Source organism: Etheostoma cragini, chromosome 15 (genome assembly GCF_013103735.1).
Source record: "Etheostoma cragini isolate CJK2018 chromosome 15, CSU_Ecrag_1.0, whole genome shotgun sequence".
Lineage (NCBI taxonomy): Eukaryota > Metazoa > Chordata > Actinopteri > Perciformes > Percidae > Etheostoma > Etheostoma cragini.
The window spans coordinates 11,896,958-11,916,008 of record NC_048421.1 but is presented as its reverse complement, the minus strand read 5'-3'; the positions used below and the strand labels follow the sequence as shown (position 1 = coordinate 11,916,008).

Genomic DNA, 19,051 nt, shown 5'->3' with positions numbered 1-19,051 from the left:
TTACCCAAAGAAAACAATGCTGATTTAGTGTAGATTCTGAAATAAGAGAGAGAGAGAGAGAGAGAGAGAGAGAGAGAGAGAGAAAGAGATTGTCTACTTGTTTGCTGTTAAATTTGCAACTTGTGTATGATAAAAGCAGATTTTCAATTCATGTCTCAGCAAAGTGCCTATTGGTGCATGATTGCCTCAAGTGTAGTTTGAGCTGTGATCAATACATTTTCCTGTCTCTATTTTCAGGGAGTGAAATTATTTAATTATTCTGTTTTTGTTGTACATCAGTGTCGGTGTATGGTGGGGGTATTGGTGTTGGTGCGTAAAAGTCCCTGTAAGGCCCAAAGTTGGATGCTCTGCGCAGGGACAATCTTGTGTGTGATAGAGAGAGAGAGAGAGAGAGAGAGAGAGAGGAGGCGGAGTCATACCAGAAGCAGGGACAGATCGGGAAGCAGTAGTTTTTCAAAAGTTTCAGGAGGTTAACCGAGAATCACAGCAGCCGTGGCCGAGCTGCGAAGGATAATACGTGATTGGGACCTAACTCTGCGCTTTCCGGCTGACTTTATGAACAATTCCCCATTGATTTTGGACCCTTTCTTTTTACGCGAACTTTATAAAGGATGTATTTCTACTAAAAGCCCAACTTGAAACGTTGGAAACTTTCCACCGAAATGGAAGGGGATATTCCATGGATTATTTTGTCATTTTTATTGTTTATGCATATTTGCGAAGGTAAGTCATATTAATTAACCATTAGCATATTCGTATCTATATTCAGAGAGTGGACATGTCCGAACATCCCATTTACCTTGTGCTTCCAACTAGAATTGGGGCTACCTTTGACTATTTAAGCTATAAACACTGACATGTTTATTTGCGAAACTGATATTGTACTTTTTAGATGAATTTTCTTTGGTAGTGTATTAGTAGTTTGGGTCGCAGATAGTTTGCAAAGTTTTCTAAAGCTATTTGGAAAAGCCTAATTGAACTGCACAACCGAACAGATAACAGGTAACAGTTAACAGATACCGGAGACATTTAACGTTACCGCATCAAGTCAATAAATCTTACACACAATTGTTTTTGTGAATATATCTTACACTTCTGCATGGAGAAAGTGGATTTAAAATATACGCATTTGATCTTCCTGCAATGTTTTTTGTTTTTTGTTTTCTGTTGGAGTATTCTGATGGCACTGTTTGAGGGCTGCTTCTCCACCGAGTTCACCAAACCCAAAGTGTAGAAGTGGATCCTGTAAATTCAGCAGCACTTTAAAAGTTTTGCTGAGGAGCGTGGGCTTGTGCAGTGATGCTTAACATGTTACGTTTAAAAAAAAAAAAAAGTAGTTATTGAATGTGGGAGGGGAGGGTGAAAATTTGTTAAAGCCAAATCAGGGGGTGATGTGCCGAGGTTACCCCCTTACTGAACAAAGACCTTTTAAACAACTGAAAGTTTTCCCTCGGAACGGTTGAGGAAAGACTGTCAGATGTGATAAATGAAAGTCTCTAAGACAAACCTTTTTCCAAGCAGAAACAATCTCATGTCAGCATGTATCTCTTTAAAGGAAACACAAAGGTTTATCTGCTTATGACAAAGTAAACAATGAACATGCGGGTGTGTCTGCAAGATGCCACAAGTGGCACTGTTATCCGTTTTAAAGAGGTCACATCAATTTGTGTAACTTCTACAGAATGTTAAGAGATCATACTATTCCAATGTTAGGAGTTTGCAGGATTACATGTTCCCCTTAGGTGGATGACATGAAGTCATTTGTCAATTGTGTGGTTTTCTAACAAATTTCTCACTTTCCACAGGGTTCCGTTGCGTGGATAAATACAGACCTTGTGAAAATGGAGGGACATGCTTAGATTCATCCTCTCGATGCATGTAAGTGGAACATGTGTACAAATCTGAGTTTTCTCATGCTTCATAAACTCAGTGTAGTAAGTATAGGGCTTGTGTGTAAGTTGATTTACACAGGCTGTTATTTGTCAGTTGGTTCTTTTAAGGTTCAGGGGAAAGATTGAGATCCATTTTTAAACACTGTAGTAAATTTGCTCTTGTTATATCCTGTCGGCTGTTAGTTAACAACGTTCACATACAATTGGTAAAAGATAGGACCTATTGATTATGACCTACAGATGAGCACCATCAAGCCTCAACATGTTGCCACACTCATCTTTTGCACCTGTTGAAGAGCTTTGTGGAACATAAATCACAGTTTTTTTCTGTTACTTTTTTTGTATAGTTATTTTCATTGTGTGATTTTTGATTGAATTTAAAGGCTTTAAAACTTTTTTTTGACAAATTGTCTTTGTTTCCTGCCTGCTTTGGGCATTTCCAAGCTCTCACATCTTTTGACAGTGATAAGGTTTTGGTTTTCTAAATTGATGAGTTTTTATTTTTTGGGGGAAACTTGTTACAATAGTCAAGTTAAATAGGCTACAGTGTCTTGCCTGGGGGGTCATTTGTCCTTTTTAAGAACCCTTTGGCTTGGGAAATATGTCTGAGTGTTTCAGATCGAGGAGATACTGTCTTGATAGAACAAAAAACTTCTTTGTTGCCAGCTACTTCCCTCCAAAACAGTACATTTATCATTTTATTGGACTAGCAGTTTACATTGCTGCAAGGGTCAAAGCTAATGAGAGCCAATACCAGGAATGCACTTTTCACAAGCAAACAATCAGGCAGACATTTTCTCATAAAGGCCTTTATGCATTTTTAAACATGAAGGTTACTACATGGTTCTATAAAGGGAATATCCTGCCAGTAGTCGCCATTACACAATAGACAATGTGTAACCAGACTGCATGTGGAACAAGTAACTACCACCCACATTTTTTCAATCATTAGCTGAAGCCAAGATCATTAAGCGAGTCAATGTATAATTGTATACAGCCAGATCTTTGTTTCAGCATATCCAACATCATATTACTGCCACTAGTGAAAATTAACAAAATCTCTAAATGTTTTGCCAATTGTGTACATTGATCTAATCACAGGGAATGTGTTTTCTTTGGGAAGACACCATTCATTCCTTCTTTGTGTTCCTTTAGTCCTTTGTGCTATGTACATGTACAGCATGTGTACATATGTCAGGGTTTAGGAGTTGGGCATGTGTAATCACTACCCTGGTTCAGTGCAAAGACAAATAGGCACTAAAATGTGAAGATAAAAAAAATATCTAATGGATGGGGACATCAAATGTCACACCACACAGTGTAGAAGGAGTCCTGTGGCAGGGCAGAGCAGTGGAGCGGAGCGTGGACACATGAGAGTGGTCCAACCAGTCCTAGACAGAGGTGAGTGGTGGTGCTGCCCCACCCCTTCCCCAGGGAGCCTACCGAAAAGAGAGATCCAAACAGCAGAAAAGATCCTTTCTTCTACCAGATACCTGCCTGTAACCTGGCACCATCAGAACAGGGCGTAGAGATGGAGAGAAGAAAGGCCACAGCAAAGTGAAGCCAATATAGAGTAGAAAGACAGAAATGCAGATACATGTTTTGGCATTTGAAAGGAATTTGGAGAACCAGTAGAAAGTAACCATGGTTGAAATCACTGCTCCACACAGAACCACACACATTGTTCTGTGTAGCATATCATCTGTTCCTGTTTGTTGTTCAGCCACTTCGTTTAAAAAAAAAAGATTTATGCCAAATAGTTTCTCAAGTGACAGTAATACTCAGTGTATGGCAGCTACCATTGTTACTGTCCCAGATACCAATGTATCCTCTGTATTGTTGTTGTTGGCAAGCACAACTATGATATACACCACACATGGTATAACTTTACCATGCAAGAAAAGTTTGCTATTTTGTTTTTAGTGCGTCTCTGAGTGTGCTGGCTTCCTGATCTTGTGACTTATGCCACTTTTCCACTGCATGGTAGGGCACAACTCTACTCAACTCGCCTTGCTCTTTGTTCGTTTTCCATTAGCTAAAGTTGTGGAACGTACCCTGGTACTATTTTGGTACCACCTCGGTTGAGGTCCCAAGCGAGCTGAGTAGCTAGAACAACACAGCCAGACCATGTCTTGGAAAATGAGACATTAAAGGTTGCAGGCCAGAATTGCTGACAGTGTATTACAGTACTAAACCGTTCAAGTGAACACACTCCGATGCCCATTTAACCTTTTTCAGTTACCCAGTAAAAATCAGTTCATGCTTTGAGTCTGAATGAGTATTCCAATCTGGCTCCATGAACCTGCTTCCAACCTATCTTCTATTAGATATTGGCTGCAACTTTATTGTGATAGCAAAGACACATGAATTGCATTTGTTATTTGAATCAGTCAAATTTAAAAAGAAAAAGTTACAAAAAATCATCTGCCTGTTTGAAACTTCAGTGTTCAAACACTGCAGTGACCAAGTGCAACTACAGTTGTAAACCAGGATCTTGCATGGATAGGGAAATCCACACAAGATCCAATGACCAGCACTCTGATTTAAGTCTAAACTCAGACTCCATGACCTACATGGGTTTATGTGAGAAATTACATAATCAAGGTGAGGATTAAGATGATTCCCATTGACATGGAAGCACTTTTTAACGTGTGGCATCAGCACTGAAAAATGCCTGTTGCTAAGTCTCCAAACATGTTTGTATTGACATGTGCGCTGGCGGTAGTTTGGCTTTTACCAAATCAGAATGTTAAGTTGCATGGAATAAAACACAAAGCACTTTAAACCCTAAACTCAGAAAAAAAATGTTTCTATACTGTGGCATAATGTAAGTTTACTGTTGGGTGTTGGTAGCACTACTTTAATGTTAGGTTTTATCCACATTTTCTGACACACTGTTCTCTTTGATGATTAATGATTATAACAATGAATGTTAATGTATTAGTGATACTGTGGCCCAGAGTTTTGAACTTGACAGTGACAAGTTGATCGTGTCACGGAGAGTACAGCCTACTAGGTGAGCAGTCAGGAAGTCCAGTTAAAGAGCCTTTGGCCCTTCAGCTCCGCCCTGTGAGCAGAATGGGCTGCGTTGAGAGGGCCACAGCAGCATGGCTGGAGGATAGATAATTAGGCAGATTGAGAGGGTGTCATTCAGAGAGGATCCAGCTGGAGGGATCGGACTGGGGGTAGGGAATGGGCAGGGGAGGCTGGGTAGGGAGGGAGTGGGGGGAGGGTGTTGGGCTGCGTTGAGGACAGCTGGTGGATGTTGTGATGGTAATCCAGTGAAGTCAGATCTTGACAAAGGGGAAGCATAGGGCCAGGTGCTGCCATTGAGCAGTCAGCCGCCCCCATACTGTGAGAGACAAGCTTGTGGAGGAATGAAGCTGGTAGCTCACAGTCCCTCTAGCACATGTTGCCTCTCTCACAGTGCAGCAGCAACCAGGTCCACTCTTTCCCTCTCTGCGTGTCGTCCCAGCTCTGGCAGCTCATCCTCTGCCTCTTTCCCACGACACAGTGGCAGATTGCAGATTACAACAGACTCTTCCCTCTCAGATCCTCTAAACTGAATGGACATAAATGTGGGGCTTCTCCGCTGTGTGAGGCCCATGGATGGATACAGTGGTCCCCTTATGTTATTAATGTTTTGCACTTGGCCTTAGTAGCAGAGTTAGCATATAAATTGTGAGTGTTTCATTATGACCTTGCAACTCCCAGCCTCTTAGAACATGATGAAAGAGGACATCTTTGACTTTGATAGGGAGCAGACTGTTAAGTCTGGAGGGCTGTTTCTTCGGTACAATTTTGTATCTGCTTACTTTATTTCACTTTTGGAAAATAGCAAGATCTAAACAAATGAAAATAATATTTCTCCTTTTTTAAATAAGGACAAATTTGAATTTTCTCAGTGGAGGGTACAACCTTTCCAACTTTGAAATTCAGTACCTACAAGTTATTTTACTGGAAAAAAAGGAGGCTGGATGGACGCTTTGAGGAACACCATTCACTAAGATGTAGAAAGATGCACACGCCAAGAAACATATTTTGTGATGGACTGAAGCAAAGAGACATTATATTATGGCTTAGTTCAGAGCACCTCAGGGTTTGTGTTTTCTTTGGCATTTTATGGTGGATTAGAAAGGAATGCTTAGTAAGAGTCCTCCTGTCTCTCTGGTGCTTTGAGGTTATTGTCCATACCTCTCATCCATTCACCCTGGTAGCCTCTTCAGGAATGCCTTTAACAACACTGTCAGCCTAGTCTCATTGAAAATGGGATGTTTGGAATGACTTGTTTGATTTGCAATCAGTTACTTTGCAATTTTGTGAGGCAACATCACTCATACTGTCCTGACAGATAGATGGAGCCAGTGTCATGTCACTATCCAGGAAAAGTAATGCATTACAGACCCAGCAGTTTGAAATACATTAATAGGAGATCAGTTGTCATGTCTATAAGGAGATGTGTACTATCTGACCAAGAGGTTACACGATCATAGGGAGGAAAATGTGGGTTTATTGTCCTTTTTTCTCTCCGGGTCAAGACAGGAGACTGGGAGATGTGGTTCCCAAGCCCCGTCCCAGGAAGTGGTGCCTTCTGACCTCCCCGCTACGCACATCCTGTCTTATCAGAAAAACTTAAGCAGCTTTACTTGGTGTAGCCACTTCTCCAAGCTCCTCTGTGTTCTCATCTTTCTCTCATGTCTGTGTGCTTATTAATGTCAGGTTTGCCGTTATTGTGAGTTGGCACACCATCATCCAGTTAGGATTTGTGTATTATTTTACTTTTTGGAGGCAATGTATGTCTTAACCACATGCTTATGTAGGGATAAGCCTGCCTCTGAAGTCTTATCCCTTAGTTGTTTCTTCTTATCCGGTAGAACATGACTTCTGAAAAGACATGCAGGCAGGTCTAATTGGAATAACTGAGGTTTGCATGCAAAATTTCCCTAGTCTCCCTTCCATTTAGAAGAGGAAGGGATGGGTCCGTCAGTAAATGACTTGGGGACAGGCATTAACTTTTCCACTAAGCACATTTTTCAAAGACAACTTAGTGTGAATGTTTACCTTTTTTTAAATTTAAGATTTGTCAGAGCTTTAAGGAGTAAAATATTGTTTTACGTGGAAATAGAACAAACATGCTTCATTATTGTTAAAAAATGTTTCATTAGGAATGATTGGCCTGCACATCTCTAGTACTACTTTGGGTGTCAGGCGTAAAATCATGTGAATGCTGGTCAATTGCAACAGCTTTAGTCTACATTATTAAACCTTTTCATTCCACTTTGATTGTGCAGCAAATATTTGCTGTGAAATTAATAGCAATACAGGCAATTACAAGGTCTAAGATGTCTTTTGTCACATCACGTTGTTACTGTTAAGGCTGACGTTACCCAAAACATTTGGCAAGGCATTGTTGTTGATCTTTTACGTTAGATTGGGGATGGTGTCTTTTAAATTTTAGTTTCAAAGTTTAACAGAATCTGGTTCAGTTTAGGTGGTTGGGTGGGGTTTTTGTGGTTAAGTTCAGTGGAGAATGCTTTGAAAGACCTCGACCCAAGGATTCATGAAATGTGGTTATGGGCAAACGTGTTGCTATTTGAAAAATGTCAAGGAGTATTCTTCCAAAAATCTGTGGACATTTGAGGCAAATTTGTTCCGATAGTATATGCACTAAAAGTTTAAAAACTGCATGATCTTGTCACGCCCTTTTCATAGCAGCATTACAGAGCAACAAGAGTACATTTTTTATTGTCTTATTTTCTGCAGAACATCTGTGATATTTCCACTGCCAATGACATGCCAGACATTTTCTTGGCATTCTGGATTTAAATTCTTAAACATGTGAGTCTGAGCACTGACGGACTGTCGGAGGTGAGAAGGAGACACTGATAGCCGTCCTTGCTTTTTGGTCAGATTAATTATTGCTTTCCCTCAAGGAATAGTTAAATGTCCTTATATTCACATGTTTAATATTCATGCTCTGGTGGTGCTCTGAAAACCTCCTCCTGGAGATTTCAATACCTCCATTGTGTGTCTAAGCACAACTGTTGAAACAAACTTTGCACTTTAATCTGTGAAACACGCATGCTTTTAGACATGATCGTACTTCATTACCAGACTGAATTGGTCCCGCATCGCGCTTAGTGCTACCTGCATATGTAGGGGATCAGTCCTCTGAAGTGCCTCAACTGTCCTTACGAAACCCTGTCTCCCCCTTTTTCTCACTCCGGCTCTCTCTCACCATGGGTTACTGTTGCCAGGCTACAGCCCAGGCCTGTTGGTCTGTGTAAGCCCAGGCCTGAAAGACTAGCTGTTTGGGTCACTGCTTCCCCCCCCCCCAAAAAAACTTTCATACAAAGGAGTTCTGACTACTTTAGCTCTTTTATTTGGGCCACAAAACGCTCCCCAACCCCCCATCTGGCTATTTGCTGAGAAAGGGAGAGCCAAGCTGGGGAGAGCAGAGCAGAAGAGGCTGTTGGAAGGAGGGGGGATGTTGATGGGCTCCTGTTGGCAGTGTGGTGTCAGTACGGACTCGCATAAAGCAGTGGAGCTGGCTCCTGCTTGCTTGTAAAGAGTAGTGGGTGAGGGAAATAAGTCTGTGTTAAGAGAAAGAGACACTGTAAGAGTTTTCCCAAAGATTAAAATAATGTGTTCTAGCAACCTTAGGCTTGCAAGAATTTGCGAAACTTCGATTAGCTCTTCTCATGCAATATAGAAGTTGAAATCTTGCCCCAAGTCAAAATATGGTGGTTCTGTTGTTCTTGCTCGTCCTCTCCATTTGTTTTAGGAAATGCCCTGTAAGATAGGAAGACTTATATTGTTGCCTTGTGGCGCATGACTCTGTGTATGAACCGTGTCAGAGATTACAGCCTCTTTGTTCACAGGTGAGCCACCCTGTGACCTCTGGCAGAGTAGCTGCTATTGTATAGCAGAGGATGAGCTCAGGTTACCCTGCTTCAGTGACCCAGAAAGCAGGAAAATTGGCATTGTGTTACACTTGCATAAATCAAACAGTTTTAGATGATCCTCATACTCAATGCAGAACTGAGAAATCACAGTACACCGCTGAAATGTCAAATTTCAAATTACAAAAAAATCTTGCGAATCATTTGCACTTCAAACTCTTCTTCATTTAATGCTTAACAATTGCCATCTTTTTCTTCCTTCTTCTATTACTTTCTCTGTGGATCTTCTCTTTTATGGGATCACGATACTTCCCTTCCCCAGCGGCTGAGGCTGGTCGTAAGTTTCTTTTCTTTGTGTTTGGGTGTGCAGTGTTGTTGCATGCGTTTGCTTTTTTGCAGTGGTGCCTTTGTGTAACAATCTTTAAAGTTCTTTAAATGTTAAGAGGAACGGTTAATGCATGTGTTTGTGAAAGATGACCACATCTTGTGTGTGTGTGTGTGTGTGTATGTGTGTGGTTACTGGGCTTTTCCCATGAGCAAAGCAGTACAGTTGTTCTGGCTTAATGTCTGGCAGAGAGGTAAATGCCAGACACTCAGAGGTGCACTGACAGATGTGGACAGATGCATGGTGCCGGGGCTGCAGCTGGCTAAAGTCCTCATGTGTGTTGACATAGGGAGATTACCCATTCTGGCCATCCCTCCGCTTCACTCAAAGACCTCCTCCTCATCTGCTGCACTCTCTTCCTCAAAGGTCAGATCGACACTCACTCACTAAATATGACTCAGGGGCTCATTGCACAACAGCAGCCTGCACCTGCCTTCCACATCCGCCACAAATAAAGCTGGGCCTAGACGAAGGCAGAGTTCCTGCCCTGATGTTCCCAGAGTCAATGGAATCCACAAGGTTGTAAATAGCCTGATAAGGAGACTCTCAGGTGCACCGGGACAAAGTTCTATGTCTCTCACAGTCTCTGCCCTGATAGCACTCTGATTTGTGTGTTATGGGAGTAGCATGTTGGCAGTGAGTCAGGTCTAGACAAAAGAATGTGTGTTTTGGCGGCTTACTTAGTGTGCATTTGTAGGGGAATACAAATAATTTATCAGGCATAACTACTATCGACATTCACACCCACACATGCACACATTTGCACTAAGTCACACACAACTAAACACCAATGCACTTCATTCTCATAGCTGAACACTCTTTATTCCAAATACCGGGTGTTTTATTCTCTGTGGTACAACATTATCATGTACTTGGAGACACAATTCTTCCTGAGTTTTTTGTCATCCATAGAGTCATGATAGTCTTTGGAAAACAGCCTGTTGAGACTGTAGCTCTTTTGCTTTTATGAACAGTCAAATGCCCAAAGTAGAGTGTAGTTCCAGAAGAATTTGTCTTTGAGTCATTTAATCAGTCTGTCTGTATGTTTCAGCTCTATAACAAACTTTTTTCCTCGGCCATTTCAAAGCCTTCTTTGTGCCACATTTGTGTTTCATTTTTTCACTGACCCCCTAGATTCCAGACATAGTTAATTTGCCTCTAAATAAACCCAGCCAGGCCATGACAAATAGCCATGGGCACCTAGGGTGGGGGGTAGTCAGGGGTATTTGGTTGGGTGTCAGGCCTGTTTGTTCATCTGAGTGGTTGCTAGGGCAACAAGGATTGTGCATTAGGAGTGAGTGCAGTGTTTTTATAGCAAGGGACGAGGGATTATAGGAAATATGACATGACATTCTTGCTGAACCAGACCAGTCTCTCCTCCTCTTCTTCACCCTCTACACCACTTCCAGCTTATACATACATTCTCTCCTGCAGAGCAGCCCCACCCCACTCCCTGAAGCCTGAGTGACATTATCATCACAATTAGACGGGGGACCTATGACATTTGACCTCACAGTGCGAGAGAGGAGGGGGTTGTTAGGGAGAAAGCCAAACTGGCGTTCAGGGGGGCTTGAGGAGATGGAAGAGTAGTTGTAATAACTGTCTAAATAACTCTCTAAACATTGGTGCTCCAGTGCTGCTTCACTTTAACTTCCGCTCTAAGCTCAGTGTCTTACTGCTGACCTTCTTCATGGGAACAATCTTTATTCCCTATAGAAATTATAGTTGTAACGCTAAGATATTTGATTCATTTTTATTGATCAACAAACTATTCTTTTGGGGACGTGTTGATTTTCTGCACTATTTCTGTGCATATGCACGTTGATACGCCTGCGTGCCGCGCTCTTTCAGGCTATCTCTGTGGCTCCATCAATTCACTTTTGTCTTTGTAAAACTAGGGGGAAAAGCGAAAGTAGTGGTCTCCAGTTTTTCTGAACCAGAGCAACAGTCAGAAATAAAGCTGGTAAATTCAGCCAAAAATCTAAATGGGATCATTTTATCCTACATAGTTTACCTGGAGCAGCTTCTGTCTCCTTGTCAGGGGAAAAAAAACACAAAACATTTTGTAAGTCTTTGTAATAGTTTATTGGAGGGAAAGGTACAGACAAAATGTAAAGGTTGAACTAAAACCAGTGTAGTGGTGATGATCCTGTAAAAGAGAATAGATGAAAACTCATTGTTTATTCTGCCCAGGGGTTTTTCTCCAATGAAAGAAAAGACAGAGACCAAGGGCTGGCCAACACCCAGCCGTCACTGCTCTGTCATCAGCATCAAACGGGCTGTTTGAAGAGGGGGTTTGTCCCCAGGGGCTCCTCTGGGGGTGTAAAGTTACAAGCTCATATTGGACTCTCTAGTAAGTCCAAACCTTGTCTAAACCACCATAGTACCTCTGCAGAGAGCTATAGGAAAACCCTGCACAACTTGTGTTGCAAAAGCAGTGCGTTAGAATAGCAAAAGCAGTTCAGACAAAATAAAAAAGTAAAGGAAAAATGTGTTTTTAGTCACGTTACGCACTTGTAAAATTGAGCAGTTTACATGGCCTCTGTAGGCAGCTGTATTAATTAAAATAGAAGCCTATCTGTTCAGTCAGACGCACGTGAGATGGATGACTGAAACACCTCATGTACACAATGCTAATGTTTCATCAGAATAATTCTCTGTTCTATCAACATACAGTCAGTGGAAGGAGGATGTAATGTTTCAATCAAATACAACAGCTGCATTTAGTTTATGTATGCAGGTTGTTGTCCTCCTTTTTGGAGTCAGTATTTGTTGGCAATTGTTAAGTTTCCAGACTGCTGTTTCTGGGTGTGTTCTTTTTCATATATGAGAACAGAAACAAGAGCTGGGGTATGGGGAAAAACTCTTAAAAGTGGAAGAATGTTAGCTGATATGGAGAAACTGAAGCTTTCCAACTGAAAAAACAGAGAATGTGCCTTAAGACAAAAAGAGATTGCCTTCCTCCATCTTGACATTTTTATGTTTGTGAGTGCATGTGTTTCTCAATCCATAAACAAGGTATTACAAAATTAATACTATTGGGGTAAGCTGTGTTATTACATAATCATTCTAGGGCCTAAAAGCATTACTCATGCCAATGTGTGAGTCAGGCAGCCGGCCTTGCCAAGGTGTCAATGGGACCCTGATTGCCAAATCCAGAACCCAGAAATCACAGCTCTGTCTTTACTGGAAATAACTTGAGTTGTCATATTGTGACCTGTTTCGACTTGTAGGCCAAAGACATCCCAATATATGTGTATATGTGTGAATTTGTTTCTACAGATGTCGTCCGGGATTCATTGGTCCTCTCTGCAAGCACCTGGATCCCTGTCATCGATCGCCATGTCTGAACGGAGCAGCTTGCAAGAGCCAGGTGGTCAATGGTATCCCACAATACACCTGCGTGTGCCAGAGAGGGTTCAGAGGTACATCTATAAGTATTTGTCTTCATTAGAAATATTAGACGTGAGAAGGGAGATTGAAAGTTCCTATTTTAACTGAATACATTATTCCCTATTTCACTATTTAATCTTCAGGCCAAGACTGCTCTCTCATCGATGCCTGTGCCACAAGTCCCTGTGCCAATGGAGCCCGTTGTGCCAATTGGAATAACCACTACAACTGTTCCTGCCCACCTGGCTTTCAGGGAAAGAACTGCCGCAATGACATTGACGAGTGTCGCAAGCTTGGCACGTGCCTCAACGGTGGCCTCTGCATTAACACCCATGGGTCCTTCCACTGCAAGTGCCAACCTGGATACAGTGGGCGGACATGTGAGGTGTCCACCCTTCCCTGTGCCCCATCTCAGTGTCTTAATGGGGGCACCTGTCGACAGACCAGTGACCATTCCTATGAGTGTGCTTGTCTACCAGGTACAATAGCTCTTTATCAGCATAATGGAACACACAACCACGCACACAAAATCAGTTGGTGTGCAGACCCTGTTGTTTTCCCAGGCCCTTAACACAGTGCTACAAGCATACAAATTATCCCAGCCTGATGACGTAGCTGTTAGTGCTTTTGCTGGGATTTACTCCTCTGTCCAAGGTCAGCTTCCTCCCTACTATTAATAGCTACCGATGGAGATGGTGGGAGAGTTGAAGAGGCAGCCCACAGTCACTATACTCCACTCTGCGTTTTTCACAACAGAAGGAATTTACTTTATGGGACCTCTGGTTTCCCACTGGGGAGCTGACAGGAAATGTCTCATGCCAGAGAGGAAGTCATTGAAACTGAGATATTATAAAACAAGCAAACACTGTGGGGAGTGCAGCCCTCTGAAGCAGGCAAGAGTCATGCTGTTGCTGGCATCATGTGGGAACCATCATGAGAAGATGTAAACAATTAGACACCCTCTGAACCTTTTGGCTGCCCACATTGCCCCACACCTCTACTAGTGTGGGAAATATCCCTCAAGGTCATGAGTAGAGATACTTGGTGTCTGGAACAGGAAACCATGAATGTTTAATAAACATTTAGTTGGTGTGTGTTACTGTGTCAGTGTGTCATAAATCTTTTCTGTCTCTGTCTGTCTCAGGGTTTGAGGGACACAACTGTGAGAATAATGTGGATGACTGTCCAGGTCACAAGTGTATGAATGGAGGAATATGTGTGGACGGAGTCAACACCTACAATTGCCAGTGCCCACCAGAATGGACAGGTACAGTTCTGTTTACATCATTTTTGAAATTACCTTTATATATGTGTATATATCATGTTGAGTCTAAGTACAATATGTAATTTAACCACACTAGGGCAATACTGTGCTGAGGATGTCAACGAGTGTCTCATGCAACCAAACGCCTGCCACAATGGGGGTACTTGCTTCAACACTATCGGTGGTCATACCTGTGTCTGCGTTAATGGTTGGACTGGAGATGACTGCAGTGAGAACATCGATGACTGTGTCATAGCTGTTTGCTTCAATGGTGCCACCTGCCATGACCGTGTAGCATCTTTCTTTTGCGAGTGCCCAGTTGGAAAGACAGGTAAGTGGGTTTGTGAAACGGCCTTTGTTCCCCTTATAAGCTGTTTTCTCATGTGAACTCTGGACAAAACAGGGTTGACAAGATTGTCCTTGTCAGGCATGTTCTCACTTAACAATACTTCATTTGGTTTAGGCCATGGGTGGAAGGGTAAAGTTTGTGTAGTGTTTTGGTCCAACTTATTCAGACATTCGTGTTTTCACACACAGCTTTTCTGGGTAGTGTAAAGATAATTTCAGGGTTGCAGTACATGAGTGAATGGAGCTTCATGGCTGGCTCCAAAATTGTTGATTTCATGTGTTTTCTTTCTTTTCTGTCTCCACAGGTTTGCTGTGCCACCTTGATGATGCATGTGTGAGTAACCCCTGCAATGAGGGGGCAGTGTGCGACACTAACCCCCTTAACGGCCGTGCCATTTGCACCTGTCCTGCTGGCTTTGTAGGAGGTGCCTGCAACCAGGATATGGATGAGTGTTCGATTGGTAAGTCTGATTTCTTTTTTCTTTTTTCAAATATAAAAATTCTCTACTCACTATTGTGGTCATAGGTTCTCTGCTTTGTCTTTTGACTAAATGTGTTTCATATACTGAACTTTGACCTTCTCCCCGCAGGTGCCAACCCATGTGAGCATTTTGGAAAATGTGTGAACACAGAGGGCTCCTTTCAGTGTCAGTGTGGCCGGGGATATGCCGGACCGAGATGTGAAATTGACATAAACGAATGCCTGTCCATGCCCTGCCAGAATGATGCCACTTGCCTCGACCGCATTGGAGAGTTCACCTGCATCTGCATGCCAGGTATTCAGGGCTGTTATGTTTTAGCATTGCCAGTAAAACAATACACTACCTCAAGTCAGCACAATGTCATTCACTTGGGACAGTCCAAACCAAAAGCAGACTGGAACAACTTATTATTTAAACTAGACATAGCATCATCTAAAAATTCTGTCATACCGGCTGCCAATGTAGAATGTTATGTAATGCATTCCTATTTGTGTTGGGGGTACGGAGGCACTGCTCTACTCTCACTGCACTATACAGCCAGACAGGGTATTAGTTTGGACTAAGTGATGGTTGGACACTAAGTGACAAAAACACAGTGAAACTCTCACGCACAGTCCTACATGCATCCTGGGGTTTTGGGAACTATACAAATTAGAGCTGGGAGTCGGGTCTATAGGACTGTATGTGAGAGAGGGCGAGCAGTTAGGGGGAGGAGTGTGCTGTGAATACTAATGAGTGGTAGAGTGGTGGGAATGGAGCGGAACAATAGGGCCCCTCTGTGCTCCACTTTGCACCCCTCATACACACAGAGAGGGAAAGAGGCTTTTTCCCAGAGCCTCTCCCCCTCCCCCTTCATTTCCAGAGACAGGCCCTTCCTCTTCACCCTCCTCATCCTCAGCCAGCCTGGCAAAGCTCATGTGGAGCTACTGATTATTTCTGATTCCATGCTAGCCTCTCCCCCAGCACTCTGATCCACACTCTGTTTCACCTCAATGAAGGACTCATCTATAGTTTGCTAACGCAGAATGTATAACATTCATCTGGTGAATGGGAGACTGACCCAGAGAGGGGTAATGCTCTGTTGACAGTAGGATGTGGTGATTTCAGGTCAGGAAAGTGGGAACCCTGGGAATGGTCTAGGGATCTTTTATTCATCCTGTGGTTCAGCAGAGACCAGCGTCAAAAACTCTGAGGCCTCCCATGACAAAAACGTTTTCCACAGATCATTTCAGATAATTTCCCCGTTGCAAAGAATACACACAAATGCATGCACACCATGTTGGCTTGAACTGACATACAAATTGGTCATATAGAATCTGCTTGAAATACAAAAACATACATGTATTCAGATTGAACTTCTGTCTTTCAGGCTACATGGGGACTTACTGTGAGGTTGACGTAGACGACTGTGAGAGCAACCCATGTGTGAATGACGGCATCTGTCGGGACATGGTCAATGGCTTTACATGCACCTGCCAGCCAGGTAAGACTTTATTTCTATTCCCTGTGTTTATTTCTATCCCTGTTAACAACTCCAATTCAGTGACAGCAAAAGTAAAAATAGAGAGCCAAAGTTTAAATGTCCCCTGAACCAGAGGAGGGATGGTCGGCCTTGCTACTTCTGCCTGCTGGTGTTAAGGGCCACCACTTGTATAAAAAGGCAGGCCCGCAAGGCTGCCTATGCTCTCCTCCTAGCTTGAACAAAGACACTATTGTGACCCCCATTCCCTCCTCATTGGAATGTGGAAGGGACAGCAGTCTCCCTCATCTTGCCCTGGTGGTGGTGGGGAACAGCAGTCCTGCTAATGAGATTCTTTTCCAGGTCCTCAATTTACATCTGGGACAGACGTACCCTCTCCACCCCCCATCTAGCTATTGAGGTGGTGGAGCTGATGCAGGAAGAGGAGAGGGGGGTTTCCCTAAAAGAGAAAACAATCCCACCGTCTCCTCTAACCCCCCCTTTAGTAGCCCAAGCACCAACACACAGACCCTCCTGACACTGTTAATCAACTGAGCAGTGTGCTACCAATGCACCAATTCACCCCTGTCTGGGCACTGTGCCCACTGATTTCAAGCCTTCTCAGTTTCTCAAGCTTTTCAAGCCAGTAGGTTTTAGATACAATAGTATTAATAATTTGTATTGTTATTATTGTTGTTGTTGTTAAAATTAGCCATTTTTCCAGACATTCCATATAAGTGTTTATATACTGGGTCCAGACAATCCAGTGAGAGCTGGCATTGTGCAGATACTCGGAAATGTACAATAACCTGAAGTGCATACATTTTGTCTGCCCAGATATTTCATACCACCTATTAGCAATATTCATTTATTTTCATATCCACATTGTATGCACTAGATGTAAGTCCCTCCTCAAAAACATAATCTAGGTTGCAGGCTTTCCATTGCATTTGGTAGTGGTCATCTTGGCATTGGTCCAAGTGCACCGATGACATCTCCTTAACCAGTCGAGACACTCAAACCCAACTTTAGCCAGACCAACGTCACAAACCTAGCCAAAGACCTCTGCCCTTCTAAGAAGAGACAGAACTGCCCTCTGACCTGAGCACGGACCTTTCCACTGGACCTTCTTTTTGACCCTTCACCTCTGTGTTTGCATGTCCCAGGGTTTACTGGCACCATGTGTCAGATCGACATAGATGAGTGCGCCAGCACGCCCTGCCAGAATGGAGCGAAATGCTACGACCGGCCAAATGGGTTCGAGTGCCGCTGTGCTGAAGGTAAGGGCTTCTGTACCTAATAGTTGTCAGTGAATAGTTTTACACAGCTCAATGTGTCCTCCTAGCAGAAGAGCAGATGAGCCTTAACCACTTGTTGGGCTGTGTTTGGTCTTTGTTAAATGTTAAATGTTTTGGGGGGGGGGTCAGCGATTTCTCTGGATGTCTGCTGGCCAAGCAGACTGACTTGAGGCCCCTAATCCCCCTCTTTCCCTCGTCGGCTCTCAGGATCATGGGGTCACTGAGGAGACCAGCAGTTGGCAAGAAAAGAGCCTTGGTCATCACCCTGACATCTGTTCATCTGTTAAACCCCCACACACCACCTTATGCTCCAATTTAACTTTCATTTCTTCACATTTAATCAAGTACATGTTTGAAAACAAGCCCAGATACAGTGAGCTGCATTGAAGTTTGTCAAAAAGGCTGCGCGTATGATCATACTGTGTATATACAATGATATTGAACATGTTTGTTAGGACCTAAGTCTACGAAAGAGCCTTCTTATTGTTTCAGTGGGCAGCTGCTTGGTATTCCCTGTGTTTGTGGGCCCCTTCTGTTGAGTGAAGTGGCCCTGTTTGACGTGGTGCAGCCTATTGTTCCCTCCGCCACTGAGAACAAAAGCAGTACTGGGAGGCCTGTGTTGGGCCCTTCTTTACTGCTTTGCCCAACTCAGCACTGCACTACACTCATACCATACAAACCAACGCTTTTCTTGCCCAACACACAAACAATGTCAACATGGAAACCACAGTAATAAGAACCCAAAATTGTAGAAGCTTTTATAAAGAAAAGGCGGGAAACAGACCGAGATAATTGAACAAAATAACTAATGTATTGAGAAGAAAAGAAAAATTTGAAGGAAATGGCCATTCAAGGAAAAATTGAAAATAGGGGACTAGAATGGGCTTTCCTTCAGCAAAAGGCTTTGCTGCATAAAATGACTACGTAAATGTTTTAACATTAATCGCCATTTATCCTTTTTTTCCTGTTTAGGTTATGAAGGGACACTCTGCGAAAGTAATATCAACAACTGTCAGCCCGACCCATGCCACCATGGTACTTGCGTAGATGGCATTGCCAGTTACACCTGTAACTGTGATGCTGGCTACACAGGCTATCGCTGTGAGAATCAGCTCAATGAGTGCCACAGCAACCCTTGTCAGAATGGGGGCAAGTGTGTGGACCTGGTCAACAAGTACATCTGCCAGTGCCAACATGGAACCTCAGGTAAGACAAATAACTACAAAATCACATAGTCGGTCTGTCAATTCAAACCTTTTAATTATTTTAATTTTTTAAGTGATGTTGCTGTTGGGGGTAAAAACTAAAATAATGGGATAGATATACCATAATATCATATAATTGTCATTCACTGAAGCATATTCCCCGCCATTGTTAAGATGATTTTTGAAATTTCCGCAAGCCTAATGTAAAAACTCTAACTCTTTTGTCAACACAGGCACAAACTGTGAAATAAACTTTGATGATTGTGCCAGTAACCCATGTGACTATGGCATCTGCAAAGATGGCATCAACCGCTATGACTGTGTTTGCAAACCTGGCTTCACTGGTAAGGCCCTCTGAAAATGACAGCACGAATTTGAGATGAGAAATCAATCATCATTGGAAATGTTGCCAAACACACTTCT

At 42.8% G+C, this 19,051-nt stretch overlaps 1 protein-coding gene across 1 annotated transcript in view; it reads left to right on the top strand.

The window, feature by feature from the left end:
• The first annotated feature begins 443 nt into the window (after positions 1-443).
• notch3 (notch receptor 3) overlaps positions 444-19,051 on the top strand; it is a 29,029-nt gene continuing 10,421 nt past the window's right edge. Inside the window, exons 1-12 of the mRNA XM_034893115.1 lie at positions 444-723; positions 1,806-1,878; positions 12,462-12,604; positions 12,716-13,051; positions 13,717-13,839; positions 13,934-14,167; positions 14,490-14,645; positions 14,775-14,960; positions 16,036-16,149; positions 17,292-17,405; positions 18,396-18,629; positions 18,862-18,972. Coding sequence (XP_034749006.1) covers positions 663-723; positions 1,806-1,878; positions 12,462-12,604; positions 12,716-13,051; positions 13,717-13,839; positions 13,934-14,167; positions 14,490-14,645; positions 14,775-14,960; positions 16,036-16,149; positions 17,292-17,405; positions 18,396-18,629; positions 18,862-18,972 — 1,885 coding nt within the window. The 5' untranslated portion in view covers positions 444-662. The remainder of the gene's footprint in view (positions 724-1,805; positions 1,879-12,461; positions 12,605-12,715; positions 13,052-13,716; positions 13,840-13,933; positions 14,168-14,489; positions 14,646-14,774; positions 14,961-16,035; positions 16,150-17,291; positions 17,406-18,395; positions 18,630-18,861; positions 18,973-19,051) is intronic.